This window comes from Capricornis sumatraensis, chromosome 5 (genome assembly GCF_032405125.1).
Source record: "Capricornis sumatraensis isolate serow.1 chromosome 5, serow.2, whole genome shotgun sequence".
NCBI lineage: Eukaryota > Metazoa > Chordata > Mammalia > Artiodactyla > Bovidae > Capricornis > Capricornis sumatraensis.
In genome coordinates this window covers 54,563,423-54,583,061 of record NC_091073.1, presented here as the reverse complement: position 1 = coordinate 54,583,061, position 19,639 = coordinate 54,563,423, and the positions used below count along the sequence as shown (strand labels likewise).

The 19,639-nt window shown below is 38.5% G+C and overlaps 1 protein-coding gene across 1 annotated transcript in view; it reads right to left on the bottom strand.

The window, feature by feature from the left end:
• Window positions 1-505: 505 nt before the first annotated feature.
• NME8 (NME/NM23 family member 8) overlaps window positions 506-19,639 on the bottom strand; it is a 36,927-nt gene continuing 17,793 nt past the window's right edge. Inside the window, exons 10-15 of the mRNA XM_068972399.1 lie at window positions 14,815-14,987; window positions 7,143-7,287; window positions 6,344-6,451; window positions 2,197-2,348; window positions 1,475-1,619; window positions 506-743 (exon numbers count right to left, since the gene is read on the bottom strand). Coding sequence (XP_068828500.1) covers window positions 506-743; window positions 1,475-1,619; window positions 2,197-2,348; window positions 6,344-6,451; window positions 7,143-7,287; window positions 14,815-14,987 — 961 coding nt within the window. The remainder of the gene's footprint in view (window positions 744-1,474; window positions 1,620-2,196; window positions 2,349-6,343; window positions 6,452-7,142; window positions 7,288-14,814; window positions 14,988-19,639) is intronic.

The following is a 19,639-nucleotide window of genomic DNA, read 5'->3' as shown; positions in this document are numbered from 1 at the left end:
TTCCCAATAAGCACCTCTTTGCCAAAGAATAGAACTGGTTGCCTTTTATTCTATACTTTCTAACATTCTATTTTATTCCATGGTCACATAGTACCCACAGGTATTTAATCGGCTCCAAGTTTCCAGACGCTTAAAGGATAGAGTTGAGGCTTCTGAATGAGACTTTGACCACTCAGAGTGAAGAAGTGGAAGGGAAGAAAGGAGAGAGACTGATGAGACTGAGTCATAGCAGATGGCACAGACACAGCTGGAGACCAGGGCTTGCAAACCCAGAGGTTTAAAACCAAACCTGGCGAATCTGCAGAGGTCTCTCTTGCCCTACTGTCTCTCAGGTGCCTGGCATCTACACAGCTCCCAGGCTGCTACAGATCTGCAGAGTGTGTCTGGCAGGAAATAAAGTTGATTCAGGTATACGGGGAGAACTCTGGTCTTTATGGACCAGCCTTGTCCTAGGTCCAGCCACTGTAATAAGGAGATATAATAATAATTCAAGAGGTACTGTACTTTAGTTTTCCTCAAAGTTCTCAGGAACAAAGTCTTCAAACATGCTACTAATTGTCTCCATTGCCTCCTCCATATTAGATGCTCCATGGACAGCATTTTTCAAAATATTTTCTCCAAATTGGGCTCGAATAGAATCTGGGGACAGTAGTCTTGCTTCCTCTGGGTCTGTGGGACCCATCAATCGTCTCCAGTCTGAAACAGCATTCCACTTGGTCAGAATCATGACCAGAGATGTACCCCTGCAAACAAGAATGCTTTCAGAAGACTTGGACTATTGGTAACCATAGAGGCTGAATACACAGCTAAAGACAGAATGCCACAGCTTCATCCAGAGAGCTCATCTTTATTCTTTGTCCTCATCAGTGTGATTTTTCTACTTTTTTAAAAAAATTTTAATTTCTCCCTTACCAAATAGGTTTATTGGGATTTGTTTTTCTGGGTTTTTTGGCCATACTACATGGCTTGCTAGGTCTTTGTTACCTGACCAGGGATTGAACCCATGCCCTCTGCAGTGGAAGTACAGAGTCCTAATCATTGGACCACCAGGGAATTCCCTTTCAACAGGTTTTTTGTTCTAGAAGAATGTTGTTTTTTAATTCTAGGGATACATTCCAGTTACTTTCAATGTATCAATTATTTAGCCTTCACAACAGTACCAGTGAAGTAGGTCCTATTAACATCCCCATTTTACGGATAAGGAAACTAAGGCAAAGATTAAATATGTTGGCAAAGCAGACGTTTAAAAGCAGATAGCCTCTATATCTATGTGAAGACCTAAAGAAACAAAGAAAAACAGAGAAGGAAAAAAGGGAATTAGAATAAACATGAACTCCAAATATTACCAGGGTGCTTTTCTCATGAATTAGATTAGATAGAATGTTTTAATGAATTTTTTGTAGTTTTCAAAGTTTCTATAACGAACAGTTATTATGTGAAAAATGCAAAGAACTTTTTTATATCTGAAACTTACTCAGCTAAAACACCCAAGACATCCTTATAAAACGCTTTTCTTTTTATTTTAAAATAAATTTTCTCTGCGTCCTCTTCAGTTAGGAGTATTTCTTTCATCTGTGTTATATCAAATCCAGTGTCTTTAATAACTTTCATGATATCCTCTAGGGAAAACAGATATTTGATAGTCTTGCAGATTGCCTCCATTTCTGTTCTGTTTTTAAGCAGATTGAAATAACTAAGGAAGGTCATAGTATCACTTGCATACAGTGGTTTTAAAAAACCAAAACTGTGCTAAACTAAACTGAAAAGGCACCAGAGGGACATTCAGAAGAACTTCAATATGTTAATGTAGATGTTCAGTTTCTGGGATCCATCTTTCCAGAAACAACCTGAAATGTCTAGTGGTCTATAAATGAGGAAACCTGTTTTTATGCCAAAAGTGAAGACATGTTTTCATCTCCACACTGCAAATGCCAAGGAACTTCTTGGATATAGAACTTCTAGATATAGATTGGAAGAGACAGCCAACCTGAACTCTTCTCACTGAACTAACAGGGCACCATTAAGGTGACTAAATGAAGGAAATCTGGTCAAAATCTCTCACACCCTAAACTTGGAGCACTACCGCCTGATAATGGAGGTGCTCATTGCTTTATTCTTTCAACTTTTCTTTACTTTGCAAAATTTCACAGGACTTGAAGAAAAACATATACATTGGTTCTATCTTTATATACTTACCTCTTTGTTCTTGTGTTACATGAGGTTTAATCAGTGCCACAGTGTGTTGAGGAGGAAAGAAATATTGTATTTCCCTTTCAGCAGCTTCTAGTGAATCACTTCCATACAACTGGTTGATAGGCAAACCTTCTATTGCAAATTGTGCGCATAAGCTTTGAAAAAGAAGTCAAGTCAAAAATTGATATAACGTATAAAATAACATAACACAATGTAAAACTTCATATTTGCATTCTACAAAAGGAAGTAATTTCAGAATGGCTTGGGGCATGCTATTACCTTTAAGCAGGTAGCAGTCATTAGGAAGAAAGGAGTTGAACATTTCAGTAATCATGATAATGGATACTGACAAATGTCAAAGATGCAATGAACACCCTTCAGTTCTGTTCAGTCGCTCAGTCATGTCTGACTCTCTGCGACCCCATGAATCACAGCACGCCAGGCCTCCCTGTCCATCACCAACTCCCAGAGTTCACTCAGACTCACATCCATTGAGTCAGTAATGCCATCCGGCCATCTCATCCTCGGTCGTCCCCTTCTCCTCCTGCCCTCAATCCCTCCCAGCATCAGAGTCTTTTCCAGTGAGTCAACTCTTCGCATGAGGTGGCCAAAGTACTGGAGTTTCAGCTTTAGCATCATTCCTTCCAAAGAAATCCCAGGGCTGATCTCCTTCAGAATGGACTGGTTGGATCTCCTTGCAGTCCAAGGGACTCTCAAGTGTCTTCTGCAACACCACAGTTCAAAAGCATCAATTCTTTGGCGCTCAGCCTTCTTCACAGTCCAACTCTCACATCCATACATGACCACTGGAAAAACCATAGCCTTTACTAGACGGACCTTAGTCAGCAAGGTAATGTCTCTGCTTTTGAATATGCTGTCTTGGTTGCTCACAACTTTTCTTCCAAGGAGTAAGTGTCTTTTAATTTCATGGCTACAATCACCATCTGCAGTGATTTTGGAGCCCCCCAAAATAAAGTCTGACACTGTTTCCACAGTTTCTCCATCTATTTCCCATGGAGTGATGGGACCAGATGCCATGATCTTCATTTTCTGAATGTTGAGGTTTAAGCCAACTTTTTCACTCTCCTCTTTTACTTTCATCAAGAGGCTTTTTAGTTCCTCGTCACTTTCTGCCATAAGGGTGGTGTCATCTGCATATCTGAGGTTATTGATATTTCTCCTGGCAATCTTGATTCCAGCTTGTGTTTCTTCCAGTCCAGCGTTTCTCATGAGGTACTCTGCATAGAAGTTCAATGAACACGCTGGTGCAGTGGAAAAGAACAGAATATAGAGTTCTGGTGGTACCACTTGCTAGCCACATGATACTGATCAACTATTTTCCTTGTCTACACTTCAGTTGTCTCAAATATGAATACGATAATAAACCCAGTTTCAGAAGGAGTCTTTGAAGATGTAATCTGATGATGTGTTTGAAATATATGGTGCATATTAAGCTGTCAATAAATTCCTTCTCCTTCTTTAATCACTAAATAATATCAAGCACTAGAGATGGCATTTGACCTATTCCAAAGATACTAAATTATAAACACTGAATCCAGGACACATGGCAGCGGAACCCTCCAGGTAAGGAAAGCAGCAGTAAAAGAGAAGCATACCAAATGGCTTCGTGGAACAAGGCAGGAGTGACATTGATGGTAATGGGCAAGCCCTGCTGGGGTAGTTTATTCCAGTTCTGTTTTTGTATGATAGATGAATACGTATCTCCAAAGTCAACCATTATTCCTCAGTGTTTTCCAGTTGCACCTTTTTCTTTCTGTCCCTCTGCCTATCTGTTTTGCCTATCTATCTATTTTGCCAATGAAGTGATATTCATTGCTCATTAATTTTCTGCCCTTTAAACATAGCCCTGAGCAAGCAACCCACAAAATCCAGCCACAGCAAATAATCTCCCTTCCTGTTAACAGACTGACATCACTGGAAACTTGGCTTTCTGTCCTAAATTTTAAGACCCCTTTCTTATCTCTGAGTTTCCCTTGTGGCTCAGCTGGTAAAATCTCTCTAATTTTTTCAGTGACCATTTCAGATTTCCTTATCTAACATGACCTTCCCATTCAGCCCTTGGCTGCTCTTACATCCTGATTTGAAGATATTTGTAGACTAAGAGCCTGTGATTGTCAAGGAGATTTGTACAATGAATGATATATCACCAGAACTGACTCCATTCAATGCAGAGAACTACAAGCAGGCCCTCTATTAGGCTGTTAGACATGGTATTTGGGAAAAGTGTCTCTGTGTGTGTGTGTGTGTGTGTGTGTGTGTGTGTGTGTGCATGTAAGGATAGGAGAGAAGGATTGCTGTGTTTCTCTTGTATGCAAGTGACCATATTCCAGATTAAGCAATGGAGAGTAAAGAGTCTGATGCCCAAGTGCAGGAGTTATTTCTAAGGCAACTTAAAAAAGGAGGCAATCAAAAATAATGGCTAAGTGTCATTGTGAACTTGTGGCAACATTTGGGATCATAAGGGCTTACGATTTAAATTCTCACTATAATAGTGGGGAGAAGAGGGGCAGTTACTGAGTGCCTTCACCTGGAGAAAATGTCTCTGTGCTGGTATGTAGCCTCCACACTTGGAGCCGGAATTTCTAGAAGACTGTGCCTACATGTATAGGCCAGGTATTGATAAGGATTCTTCTCTCTGATGCCATGTATTGCATTCTCTGCTACATTTCATTAAGAGGTTCTATGGCACCCTGCTCATACCACATAAAGAGTGTCCAAGCCATATTATCCTTTACAGTAATTTCCTGGCACAGGAACAAAGGCATAAGAGAGGAGGGTCAAAAGAGTGCAAAATGCTTCCTTCGGGACAAGTCCAACTCAAGATCTTATACCCCGAAGAAAACACTTCAACTTTATATACATGATGTTTCATAAGTCCTGTTATTTGTTGTGGTAGCATGGATGCAAACGTTTCCTGTGTTTGATAAAGCATCTTTATTCTTGCTCACTTGAAGGAGGGCTTTTCTTCCCCTGAATTCAATCCTGCTCTGAAATTAGCACAAAGAATTTAGGTGAATTGCAAGTCAGTTTGTTTCCATCAGCTACATGCCAAGAACAGAGATGAATGAGATGTTATCTCCTTCCCTCAGCTGAGACCAAGCCCAGCAGCTAAGATCAAAATATATTTTTTAAAGTGCCTAGATAACGGGTATTAGACAGCATGTTAAAAAACAGAGACATTACTTTGCCAACAAAGGCCCATCTAGTCAAGGCTATGGTTTTTCCAGTAGTCATGTATGGATGTGAGAGTTGGACTATAAAGAAAGCTGAGCACAGAAGAATTGATGCTTTTGAACTGTGGTGTTGGAGAAGACTCTTGAGAGTCCCTTGAACTGCAAGGAGATCCAACCAGTCCATCCTAAAGGAGATCAGTCCTGGATGTTCATTGGAAGGAGTGATGTTGAAGCTGAAACTCCAATACTTGGCCACCTGATGCGAAGAACTGACTCACTGGAAAAGACCCTGATACTGGGAACGATTGAGGGCAGGAGAAGGGGACGACAGAGGATAAGATGGTTAGATGGCATCACCGACTCAATGGACATGAGTTTGGGTGAACTCCGGGAGTTGGTGATGGACAGGGAGGCCTGGCATGCTGCGGTTCATGGGGTCACAGAGTCAGACAAGACTGAGCGACTGAACTGAACTAGGTAACAGGTAACATGCTAGGTTTTGAGCTGATTACAAAATTCTAAGACTCATCAGTAAATTACTTTGTAAATGTTCCCACCAAATTGTAGACTACATACTAAGTTAGTCATCATTGTCCTAAAACTCCTATATCAATTAAACAACCTACAGGACTATCATGCCCTTCTCAAAAGAATTTCTCCTAAACAGTGCATGGGGGAGGTATTTCTGCCAAGATACAGACTTCTGGCTGGGTAGCTACCACTTATTTTCAGCCCCAAACAAAGCAGCTTACAACATTCTCTTGCAAAGCCTTGGCCATATTCAGGTTGGCACTGGGCTGGGCTTTCAGTCATAAATAGCCCATTCCTTACCCAGCAAAAGGAGCATTCCTGAGCACCTACTTTGGACGAGAGCTGTAGTTCCTGTACCCTATATCCAAAAGGAAATCAAAATGGCTCCCATGAAAAAATCTGGGGACCCATGACATGAATCGTACCTCTCTGGAATATATTCTTTGGCTTCTTCAACACTGCTTGGTCCAATTAACTGTTTCCAGTATGCTAAACCGTTTTCTCTTACTAAAACAAGGGCTAGAGATGGACCACTGTTAGAAAAGAAAAAGTTAATGAAACTATGGCTTGTAGCTAATTATAGATAAATAATGCAAGTGTATTTGTTAGATGAAAATAGTAAAATAGCCCTTTTTACTAAGAGTATGAAATTAATTTCTGCTGATGTACTCTCAAGAGTATATTCTTCAAAGAAAGGAAGCAGAGAAAGGAAGGGAAAAGAAGGGCCTTGGTTCTGATCGAGTGGTCTAGGGACAATTACAGGTATTGTCCCCATGCCCCAGCTGATTTATATTATACACGCTTGCTGGCTTTCTGGTCTGGCTGCTGTTTCATTTATTCTGATAGAAACCTGACAGGTTTCTAGCATCCCATTCATCTCCTTGGACTAGTGATCTTTAGGGTTACCAAAACCCTTGAGAGTCAGTCATAGCTGACTACTTGGACTTGATGATGCTGCACAAACTGGCTATGCAATTCAACTCAGCTAGACTCCAGAGGCTTCACTGGGAACTTGCATTGCTCTAACAACATTCCAGGGGGATCACAGAAGACACGTGGTTCAGCAGGGAATCAAAATGGAAGTAACATTGGCAAAGAGTCGGCTCAGCGCATCTTTACAGAATTGAGAGGTTTGGCAACTTGAACAGAAAGCAGGGTTAAAAGAAGGCTAAATGGTTCAAACATAAATCAACCTGTGCTTTCTCAACCTGAATTCTATTTTACCTGGTCATGTTTTCTATAACGTTTCCAAAATAATCTTTATTTTCATATTCTTTGCACAGTGTTTTTGCTTCTTCTTCTGATAATACTATCTGTCTTTGCAGCAGTATTTTAAAGCCTTCATCTTGAATTTTATTCAAAACATCCTCTAAATAAAAAGTCACATAAGTTTTAAAGTGCTAGGTTATTGATTATACACACAATACAGACTATATTATCATAAGGACATAGAATGTATTTCATTCTCATATGAAATTTAAGTTTACAAAAATAGATTATTCGATTTTTAATTTAAGGTGAACAGTATTCTTAACATGTCAAATTTATGATGCCATTTCCAGTTCTTCAGTGAACCAAACTCTATAGATCTGGGAATGGGGGATTTATTTTTTAAAATGTGTACGGGCAGATAAGTTTTATTTCATACATACAGGTGATACACTGACATTCTCAGATATGGTAGGGCTCTAGGGCTGAGCTTCCCTGATAGCTCAGTTGGTCAAGAATCCGCCTGCAGAGCAGGAGACCCCAGCTCGATTCCTGAGTTGGGAAGATCCGCTAGAGAAGGGATATGCTACCCACTCCAGTATTCTTGGGTTTCCCTTGTGGCTCAGCTGGTAAAGAATCTGCCTGCAATGCAGGAGACCTGGGTTTGATCCCTGGGTTGGGAAGATCTCCTGGAGAAGAGAAAGGCTCCCCACTCCAGTATTCTGGCCTGGAGAATTCCAAGGACTGTAAAGTCCACGGGGTCACAGAGAGTCAGACATGACTGAGCGACTGTCACTTTCAGAAAACAAAATAACTAAGTACATATCTTTTTTTAATGTGCTTAAATATAGGCTCTAGATAACTGAAAGATGAAATATAGTTGAGTAAAAAGTGGGAAATTAATGGACCTAAGGACTGTGAAAAGCATGAAAACTGGTTTGTATAAGAACAATTCTAAATACATCCACTGTACACCTGTTTATAAAAAAATTATAAATTTCAAAATATGCCATCAAAAGACACGTCATTGGATTACATTCAAAATCTTTTTGTACCATGTGGCAGATAGAAATATTTTAGAGTATAGAGATTTTTGCCTAAAATATAAAGCAAACATCATAGTCAAAATCACTGGAGGCATTAAAAGCAGTCAGGGGTAGAAGAAAGGCAAAATGTTATCATACCGGCCTTTAATTATTTAATAGTTATTCTGGAAGTACTAAGCCATACATAAAAATAACAAAATTGAACAAAATGGATAACAGCGTTTGCACATTTGCTGCTTGGAAAATTTAGGAGTATTTTTAAAAGGTTAATAGTATTAAATACATAATTCAGTAAGGGAGTCAGTAAGTAAAAAATTACAGAAGCCACTATCTTTCTTACATAGAAAATAAGTTTGGGGGGGAAGTGTCGTTCACTATGGGGTTAAAAACTAGGAATAATGCTGAAAAGAAATAGCCGGCACTAAAACAACAACTGTGAACAGCTTACCTTTCGTTGAGTGAATACCTTAGAGCAAAGAACATTACATATATTCCCATATTTAGTTGAAAAATAAGGTAACAACAACTATAATGAAGAAAACTATTATATCTGAATAAAAGATGTAATAGATGAGTTGAATAGAGGTACATTATATTTCTTGAAAATACATGAGAATATGGTGAAGATGTCTGTTTTCTTCAAGTTTAATAATCCACATAGACTTTGCTGTAGAATTTCTTGAGGTGACCCAGAATAATTAAATATCAATAAAGGTCAATATTTATTTAAAGAGTGATGAATTACCATTTACTACCAAATGGCAAACATTGTAAACATGAAATAATCAAAAACTGAGGTGAGAGTCGAGCAAGAGGGAGAGGGATAGTGATAAGAGACTAACCAACTTCAAATTTTGTTTTTCCCCCTTTTTAATTAACACCTTTATGCTATCCTTAAATGTCAGTATGGTTTGCATATCACAATAGCAATATGTTATGACACTAACAGCTGTCACCAAAATTCTTTGTAGGAGAAAACTGTATTTGTTTGGGAAAAATTATTTAAACAAATTATTGAGTAGAAGGTGAGATCTTTGCAACTTGGTTGGAGGTAGATTTGCTTTGCTCAGAAAAACTGAAAAAACTGTATGTGTTTCCCAGGAACACGAGTCAGGATTTCAGGAGCAATCCAAACCAGGTGACCAGTGTGGAAGCAGAAACTGCTAAATACTACTAAGAGCTATGAAGAGAACACAGGCCTTTTGAAAGTGAGAGCTGGCAATTTGGAGGTCGCTGGTGAACTTGACCAGGGTAGTTCTGACAGAAGCTCAGTTGGAGGGGGTTCAGGAGTGGGTGAGGGTCAAGAAGGCGATTCACAGCACAGACAACTCCTTCAGAGTGTCCATTGCAGACAAGTAGAGAAATGGGGTGTCAGCTGAGGGGGAGGATCCGAGGCAGTTTTTCAGATTTTGTTTTTATTTCATTGAATTGTGTTTATTATTATGTCGGACCATGTTTTTGTGCTAACAGGGAAAACTCAGTAGCAAGGGAGAAAGTGATGTTGCCAGAAAATAAGGGACATTTCGAGTGTGAAACACTCAGGAAAGCACGTAGAAATGGCATATATAGACCAAGAAAAGGGCTGGCCTTTGATGGATCATGTCCACAGCAGGGTTGCCTCTTCTCCTCTCAGCCAATAACACTGCTTCTTATTTACAGAGAAACCAAGTAACAGAAGACAAACCCCTCAACTTCCTGCCACAAACCTATAAACTGGATCTGTGTCTATCCAGCCTCTTTCTCTCTTGTTACATAGAATAAAAATCTCTTCTCAGCCTACTACAGAAATTATTTCCTCCTGACTCTCAGTGACCTTGGCCTGTCCTAATCTTTTCTGTCTTTCTTATAACTTCAACTGCTTGGTTCCTTCCCATGAGCATACAGTCAGATTTTTCCAATCTCAAAATAACATTTACAAATCTGTCAAATATTACTTCTTTAATGCTGAATTGTTCTGACTTCTTAGTATATAATCTCTCACCCCAGTTTTGAGACTGACTTTGGTGGCAAGTACTACACTCAAACTATTCAAGATTCTCCTTTTCCTGGCTAATTCAAACTTGACTTTTTAGTCTCTGCATAAACAGTGCTTTTTCCATGAAGTATTATGCAACTGTCCCTGGTTAATTAAGCCATACTTATCTTTCCACTCAATAATGGGCTGCATATCCTATTTGATATCCAGTGAGGCATCTCTTATCATAGCGCTTTCCACACTCAGCTGTTATTATCAATTAGATGTATTCTGCTTCAGCTAGATGTTCAAGATGGATTTAGAAAGGGCAGAGGAACCAGAGATCAAGTTGCCAACATCTGCTGGATCATAGAAAAAGCAAGAGAATTCCAGAAAAACCTCTACTTCTGCTTTATTAATTATGCCAAAGCCTTTGACTGCGTAGATCACAGGAAACTGTGGAAAATTCTTCAAGAGATGGGGATAACAGACCACCTTACCTGCCTCCTGAGAAACCTGTTTGCAGGTCAAGAAGCAACAATTAGAACCAGACATGGAACAATGAACTAGTTCCAAATTGGGAAAAGAGTGCGTCAAGGCTGTATATTGTCACCTTGCTTATTCAACTTATATGCAGAGTACATCATGCAAAATGCCGGGCTGGATGAAACACAATCTGGAATCAAGATTCCCAGGAGAAACATCAATAACCTCAGATATGCAGATGATACCATGCTTATGGCAGAAAGTGAAGAGGAACTAAAGAGCCTCTTGATGAAAGTGAAAGAGGAGAGTGAAAAAGTTGGCTTAAAACTCAACATTCAGAAAACTAAGATCATGGCATCTGATCCCATCTCTTCATGGCAAATAGATGGGGACACAGTGGAAACAGTGAGAGAGTTTATTTTCTTGGCCTCCAAAATCACTGCAAATGGTGACTGCAGCCATGAAATTAAAAGATGCTTGCTCCTTGGAAGAAAAGCTATGACCAACCTAGACAGCATATTAAAAAGCAGAGACATTACTTTGCCAAAAAAGTCCAAAAAAGCTATGGTTTTTCCAGTAGTCATGTATGGATATGAGAGTTGGACTATAAAGAAAGCTGAGTGCTGAAGAATTGATGCTTTTGAACTGTAGTGTTGGAGAAGACTTTTAAGGGTCCCTTGGACTAAAAAGCCTCTTGATGAAAGTGAAAATGGAGAGTGAAAAAGTTGGCTTAAAGCTCAACATTCAGAAAACGAAGATCATGGCATCCGGTCCCATCACTTCATGGGAAATAGATGGGGAAACAGTGGAAACAGTGTCAGACTTTATTTTTGGGGCTCCAAAATCACTGCAGATGGTGACTGCAGCCATGAAATTAAAAGACACTTACTCCTTGGAAGAAAAGTTTTGACCAACCTAGATAGCATATTCAAAAGCAGAGACATTACTTTGCCAACAAAGGTCCGTCTAGTCAAGGCTATGGTTTTTCCTGTGGTCACATACGGATGTGAGAGTTGGACTGTGAAGAAAGCTGAGCACTGAAGAATTGATGCTTTTGAACTGTGGTGTTGGAGAAGACTCTTGAGAGTCCCTTGGACTGCTAGTAGATCCAACCAGTCCATTCTGAAGGAGATCAGCCCTGGAATTTCTTTGGAAGGAATGATGCTAAAGCTGAAGCTCCAGTACTTTGGCCGCCTCATGTGAAGAGTTGACTCATTGGAAATGATTCTAATGCTGGGAGAGATTGGGGGCAGGAGGAGAAGGGGACGACAGAGGATGAGATGGCTGGATAGACAGGGAGGCCTAGCGTGCTGCAATTCATGGGGTCACAAAGAGTCAGACACGACTGAGCAACTGAACTGACTGACTGATTGGACTTGCAAGGAGATGAAACCAGTCAATCCTAAAGGAAACCAATCCTGAATATTCATTGGAAAGACTGATGCTGAAGCTGAAACTCAAATACTTTGACCACCTGATGCGAAGAACTGACTCACTGGAGAAGACCCTGATGCTGGGAAAGATTGAAGGCAGAAGGAGAAAAGGACAACAGAGGATGAGATGGCTGGATGGCATCACCGACTCAATGGACATGAGTTTGAGCAAGCTTCAGGAGTTGGTGATGGACAGGGAAGCCTTGCGTGCTGCAGTCGAGATCGCAAAGCGTCAGACATGACTGAATGACTGAACTGAACTGAGATGTATTTTGCAGCAGGTTGTTGTGCTGGTAGGATAAAGATTATATTGTGTCAAAAATTAAAGCTAAAACCCTAGTGACTCAATACATCAGAGATATCCTTATCACCAATGTTACATGCTCCTAATAAAGCTGCCTATAGCAGCTTTACTCATAATAGCCAAAAACTGGACACAACGAAGATGTCCTCTAGTAAGTAACTATACATATGCTGGTATATTCATACAATATAATGTTATTCAGCTATAAAGAAGTAAGCTATTTATACCACAAAAAGACACAAAGGAAACTTAAGTGTATATAGTTATATAAGAGAAATTTATCACTATATGATTTCAACTCTATGACATTCTGGAACATGAAAAACTACAGACAGTAAAAAGGTCAGATTACAACAGGGGTTGGGAGAGGGAGATGGATAAATAGAAGAACAGGGATTTTTAGGGCAGTGGTTCTACCAGCTATGATACTGTAAAAGGGTCACATGACACTGAATTTATCAAAACCCACAGAACATGCAATGCAAAGAGCAAACCTTAACATCAGCTATGAAGTTTAGTTAATAACAGTGTGTTGACATTGGCTCGCTAGTTATAAGAATGTATCACAATAAAATATTATTCTAAGAAACTATTATGGGGGTAAGCTTATGGGAACACTGTACTATCTTTCTTAATTTTTCTGTAAGTCAACAACTATTCTAAAGTATAAAGTCTATTCACCTAAAAAACATATACATTTTGTTCAAGGTTTAAAAAGGCAAATGAAACTTTCCAAAGACGAGAACTCTAGGCCCAGGGAGCTTCACTGGTAAATTCCAGTAAAGATTTTAAAAAGATGCAATATCAATTCTACACCATCTCTTCCAGAAAACAGTGACTACCTTTCATCTCATTTTATGAAATCTGCATTTACCCATTACCCTAATACCAAACCAGATAAAGAAATTACAAGAAAGTCCCCAACAAAATATCAAAAATTCAAACCCAGCAATATGTTAAAAAGGACAGTAAAAGACAATAAACAACAACCAAGTATAGTTTATCTGGAGAATGCAAGGCTGGTTAAATATTTAAAAATCAAAATAATTGCCATATTATTAAACTCAAGGGAAAAATATCAGTAGATACAGGAAAATCTTTTTGAGAAACTATAACATCCATTCATGATTTTTTTTAAAAAATACCTCCCCAAACTAGGAGTAGGTCAGAATTTCCTTAATCTAAATAAAGGGCATATAAATCTAACATGACACTTGATGGTAAAAGACTTAATGCTTTCACTGTAAGATCAGGAGCAAGGTAACTTGTGTACTCTCATCTCTCTTATTATTCAACATCATGCAGGAAGTTCCACCAGTACAATAAGGCAAGCAAAAGAAATAAAACGTGCACATATTAAAAAGAAAGAGGCAAAACTGTCTCAATTTTTAGATATCATTGTCTACATCAGTGGTTCTCAGTCCTTCAAAGTGCACTTAACAATGTTTGGAGATGTGTTTTGATTTTCACAACTAGGAGTTGAGGGGTTGCTACTGACATGAAGTGAGTAGAGGCCAAAGATGTCGCTGAACATTTTCCAATGCTCGTGATGCAGCACCCTCAACAGTTACCTAGCCCAAAAGGTACGTAGCTCTGATGTTCAGAAATCCTGTGCTGTGCTGTGCTAAGTCACTTCAGTCATGTCCTACTCTTTGTGACCTTATGAACTGTAGCCTGCCAGGCTCCTCTGTCCATGGGATTCTGCAGGCAAGAAGACTGGAGTGGGTTGCCTTGCCCTACCCCATGGGATCTTCCCGACCCTCCTCTCTTATGTGTCTTGCACTGGCAGGCAGGTTCTTAACCACTCATGCCACCTGAAAAGCCCTCAGAAACCCTAGTAGCAGAAATTCTCAAGGAAATGATGTCCTAGAACTAAGTAGTTTAGCAAGGCAGAGAATATGAGGTCAACATACAAGTATCAATTTATTTCCATACACTGGATATAAAAAAGAATTAATAGTGTTACTTTATAGTTTCTGTTCTTGCTCTGCCAATATTCACTCTATTCTGTGAGGTTAAAAATAGCTAGCACCTTTTAAGAGTTAGGTACTTTATGTTTTCTCATTTTAACCTTCTGAATTTAAACATGAAAAAAGATTCGGTAAAGTATATTTTTTCAAATCACACTATTAATAAGAGGTTTACCTATGTGTTGAACTTAGGCATTTCAGACATGAATACTTCTAATCTTTATTATAATAACTATAATAATAATTATATATAATAATAATTATTGTATGTTAAATCTACCCTAACAAATTCCTAGGTTAGAAAGCACTTTCTGAACTTTTTAACTATAAAATTGTTTTATTCTATTTATTGAGAAATTAGTAAATTAGTGTCAATTAAATTTCTTACTTCAAGTGCTTTTTCTTGAATGTTCAATTTTAAACTAATATATTTTAATATTATTATTCAAATCATATGCACAATGTAGTTAAACAATTTATACTTTATTTCTTACCTGTTCTTTCATTAAAGAGGGCTGGTCGAAGTAATACCAGTATCTTTTCAAATTTTATGCCTCTAATTTTTTTAAAATCAGGGATTAAGATATCGATAAACTTAGTATTAGTTATATTCTCTTCAACATCACAAAACTGAGATATTTGTTGTATTTCCAGATATTGTTGTAAACTGTTGAAATCCAAAACATAATTATAAACTGAAGCTTAATAATTATGCCAGAAAATTAAAACTGATAATATATCCTCACAAATAATTTAATTTTAATAAAACAAATGAATATTGAACTTCACATAAAGATGTTACATCTCTATTACATCAAAGAATATGTATTTAATTCCATTTTTATTGAACCAACACAAAAATCAATTACATGAAATCACATATGTTTGATTTCATGAGAGGATACTAAAGACACCAAAATAAAGTATGTTTAAAAAATTTTTTTCTTTCTTCTATGTTAACCAATCCAGATAGTTTCTAATTTTCCTTATAGTCTTGTCTTTGAATCTAGGCTAATTTAGGAGCACATTTCATGTTTTCAAATAGGTAAGATGTTTTCTATTTGAAATTTATTATTTATTTATTTCCAACTTTATTGGATTATAATCAGGAAATGTATGTAGTAAGATTTTAATTTTTAAAAATTTGTTTAGGTTTTCTTTGCGAACAAAGCAAATTTACTTGTGGGATTTAAGGTTATACATATTCATATTTCATATATTTTAGATCATTTATTATACACAATTATGGAATACATATTTGCCATTCATATATATCCTTGCTTTTTTCTCTGCTTTGTATTGAGATCTATGAGCATAATGTTACTTTTACCATTTCTCCTTATTATCTTTCTAATACTTATATTTTTATTATGTCATCTGTGTGGTTTCAGGAATAAAGTTTTTGACCACTATATCTTCTTCACAAATGTTTTCTTTTACATCATGTCCTTCTTTATCAAGTTTAACACTTCTAATATTCAATTCTAATTCTTTATTTTTTCTGGCTATTTTGTTGCCATCTCTTAATTTTTTTATTTTTCTTTGTCTCTTCTAAGCAGAATATAGATTTAGATTACTGTGATACTGAATGGTGTGCCTTAGAAATGAACAGAGATCATCCTGTCGTTTTTGAGATTGCACCCAACTACTGCATTTCAGGTTCTTTTGCTGACTATGAGGGCTACTCCATTTCTTCTAAGGGATTCTTGCCCACAGTTGTAGATATAACGGTCATCTGAATTAAATTCACCCATTCTGGTCCATTTTAGTTCACTGATCCCTAAACTGTCAGTGTTTACTCTTGCTATCTCCCATTTGACCACTTCCAATTTACCTTGATTCATGGAGCTAACATTCCAAGTTCTTATGCAGTATTGTTCTTTACAGCATCAGATTTTACTTTTATCACCAGACATATCCACGACTGGGTGTTGTTTCCACTTTGGCTCAGCCTCTTCAGTCCTTCTGAAGCTATTTCTTCTCCCTTCTCCAGTAGAATATTGGGTGCCTAACAACCTGGGGAGTTCATCTTTCAGAGTCATATCTTTCCGCCTTTTCATACTATTCATACAGTTCTCAGGCAAGAATGCTGAAGTGGTTTGCCATTCTGTTCTCCAGTGGACCACATTTTGTCAGAACTCTCCACCATGACCCATCCGTCTTGGGTGGCTCTACACGGCATGGCTCATAGTTTCATCGAGTTAGACAAGGCTGTGACCCATGTGATCAGAAAAACCCTATACAGTCAGCAAAAACAAGACCAGGAGTTGACTGTGGCTCAGATCATGAACTCCTTATTGAAAAATTCAGACTTAAATTGAAGAAAGTAGGGAAAACCACTAGGCCATTCAAGTATGACCTAATCAAATCCTTTATGATTATACAGTAGAAGTGACAAAGATTCAGGGGATTAGGTCTGATAGACGGAATACCTGAGGAACTATGGGCAGAGGTTCATAACATTGTAATGAGGTAGTGATCAAACCCATCCCCAAGAACAAGAAATGTAAAAAGGCAAAATGGTTGTCTGGGGTGGCCTTACAAATAGCTGAGAAAAAGAGAAGTGAAAGGGAAAGGAGAAAAAGAAAGATATACCCATCTGACTGCAGAGTTCCAAAGAATAGCAAGGAGAGATAAGAAAGCCTTCTTCAGTGATCAATGCAAAGAAATAGAGGAAAACAATAGAATGGGAAAGACTAGAGATCTCATGAAGAAAATTAGATACCAAGGGAACATTTTCATGCAAAGATGGGCACAATAAAGGACAGAAACAGTGTGGACCTAACAGAAGCAGAAGATATTAATAAGAGATGGCAAGAATACACAGAAGAACTATAGAGAAAAGTTCTTAATGATGCAGATAACCGCAATGGTGTGATCACTCACCTAGAGCCAAACATCCTGGAGTATGAAGTCAAGTGGGCCTTTGGAAGCAACACTACAAACAAAGCTAGTGGAGGTGATGGAATTCCAGCTGAGCAATTTCAAATCCTAAAAGAGGATGCTGTGAAAGTGCTGCACTCAATATACCAGCACATTTGGAAAACTCAGCAGTGGCCACAAGACTGGAAAAGGTGTTTTCATTTCAATCCCAAAGAAAGGCAATGCCAAAGGACACTCAAACTACCACACAATTGCACTCATCTCACATGCCAGCAAAGCAATGCTCAAAATTCTCCAAGTCTTCATCAGTACGTGAACTGAGAACTTCCAGATGTTCAAGTGGATTTAGAAAAGGCAGAGGAACCAGAGATCAAATTGCCAGCATCTGTTGGATCATAGAAAAAGCAAGAGAATTCCAGAAGAACATCTACTTCTGCTTCATTGATTACATTAAAGCCTTTGGCTGTGTGGATCACCACAAACTGGAAAATTCTTAAAGAGATGGGAATACCAGATCACTGTACCTGCCTCCCGAAAAACCTGTACGCAGGTCAAGAAGCAACAATTAGAATTTGCTGTGGAACAACAGACTGGTTCAAAATTGGGGAAGGAGTGCATGTAGGCTATATACTGTCACCCTGCTTATTCAACTTATATACAGAGTACATCATGCATAATGCTAGGCTGGATGAAGCACAAGCTGGAATAGAGATTCCCAGGAGAAACTTCAATAACTTCAGATATGCAGATACCACCACCCTTATGGCAGAAAGCAAAGAGGAACTAAAGAGCCTCTTGATGAAAGTGAAAGAGAAGAGTGAAAATGTTGGCTTAAAACTCAACGTTTAAAAAACTGACATCATGACATCTGGTCCCATCACTTCATGGCAAATAGGTGGGGACACAATGGAAACAGTGAGAGAGTTTATTTTGGGCGGCTCCAAAATCACTGCAGATGGTAACTGCAGCCATGAAATTAAAAGATGCTTGCTCCTTGGAAGAAAAGCTGTGACCAAGCTAGACAGCATATTAAAAAGCAGAGACATTACTTTGCTGACAAAGCTAACCATAGTCAAAGCTATGGTTTTTCCAGTAGTCATGTATGAATGTGAGAGTTGGACCATAAAGAAGGCTGAGTGCCAAAGATCTGATGCTTTTGAACTGTGGTGTTGGAGAAGACTCTTGAGAGTCCCTTGGACAGCAAGATCAAACCAGTCAATCCTAAGGGAAATCAATCCTGAACACACATTGGAAGGACTGATGCTGAAGGTGAAGCTCCAATACTTTGGCCACCTGATGCAAAGAGCTGACTCATTAGAAAAGACCCTGATGCTGGGAAAGATTGAAGGAAGAAGGAGAAGGGAACGACATAGGACAAGATGGTTGGATGGCATCACCTACTCGATGGACATGAGTTTGAGCAAGCTCCTGGAGATGGTGAAGGACACACCCGAGTGACTGAACAACAACAAAGAAGCAGAATATAGATGAGTACAGTTTTTTAAAACTTTTTATTTTGAAAAATGTAAATTGACAGAAAAGTTTTAAGGCCAAGATACTGAACTTCAGATTCATCAACTGTCAGCATTTTGTCACATTTGTTCTCTCTCTCTTATCCCTCCACCCCCATTCAAGAGTGGTGTGTGTGTGTGTGTGTGTGTGTGTGTATTTTGACTTAATCGTTTAAGAATTGGCTGCAGATATTTTCACCATTCACCCTCCTAAATACCTGAGGGAAGTTTACACTGTTATAAGAGTATTATCTTATGAACAATCCATATTCAAATTTCAGCAGTTTTATAATACTGTCCTGTCTATAGTGCATACATGCATGCTAAGTTGCTTTAGTCATGTCTGACTCTTTGCAATGCCATGGACTATAGCCAGAGAGGCTCCTCTGTCCATGGCATCCTCCAAGCAAGAATGCTGGCTTGGGTTGCCTTGCCTTCCTCCAAGGGATCTTCCCAACCCAGGGATAGTACATACAGCTCCTGCATTGCAGGCAGATTCTTTGAGCTCAGATTCGCTGAGCCACTGGGGAAACCACCTATCTATAGTAATTTTTCCTAATTTTGGATCATATATTGCATGCAGTCGCCCTAAGCCCTAGTCTCCTTCAACCTCTAACAAATGCCTCAGCCCTTCTTGTCTTTCATGATACTGATATTTTGAAGACTCCAGGCCAATCCTCATTTTGGAAGGTTTCAAACTATGGAATGGCCCCATAGTTTCCTATTACATTCTGGGTATGATACTTTATAGGAATATCACATCAGTGGTGCTGTATCCTTCTTGAAACATCACAATAGGAGGTACACAGTGTCAGTTTTTCCCATCACTGGGAAATTATAATAACATAGTTGAAGTGGAACCCCCAGTTTTCACCACTGAAAAGCAACAATTTTCACTTTATAAATAATAGCCTTATTATTTATT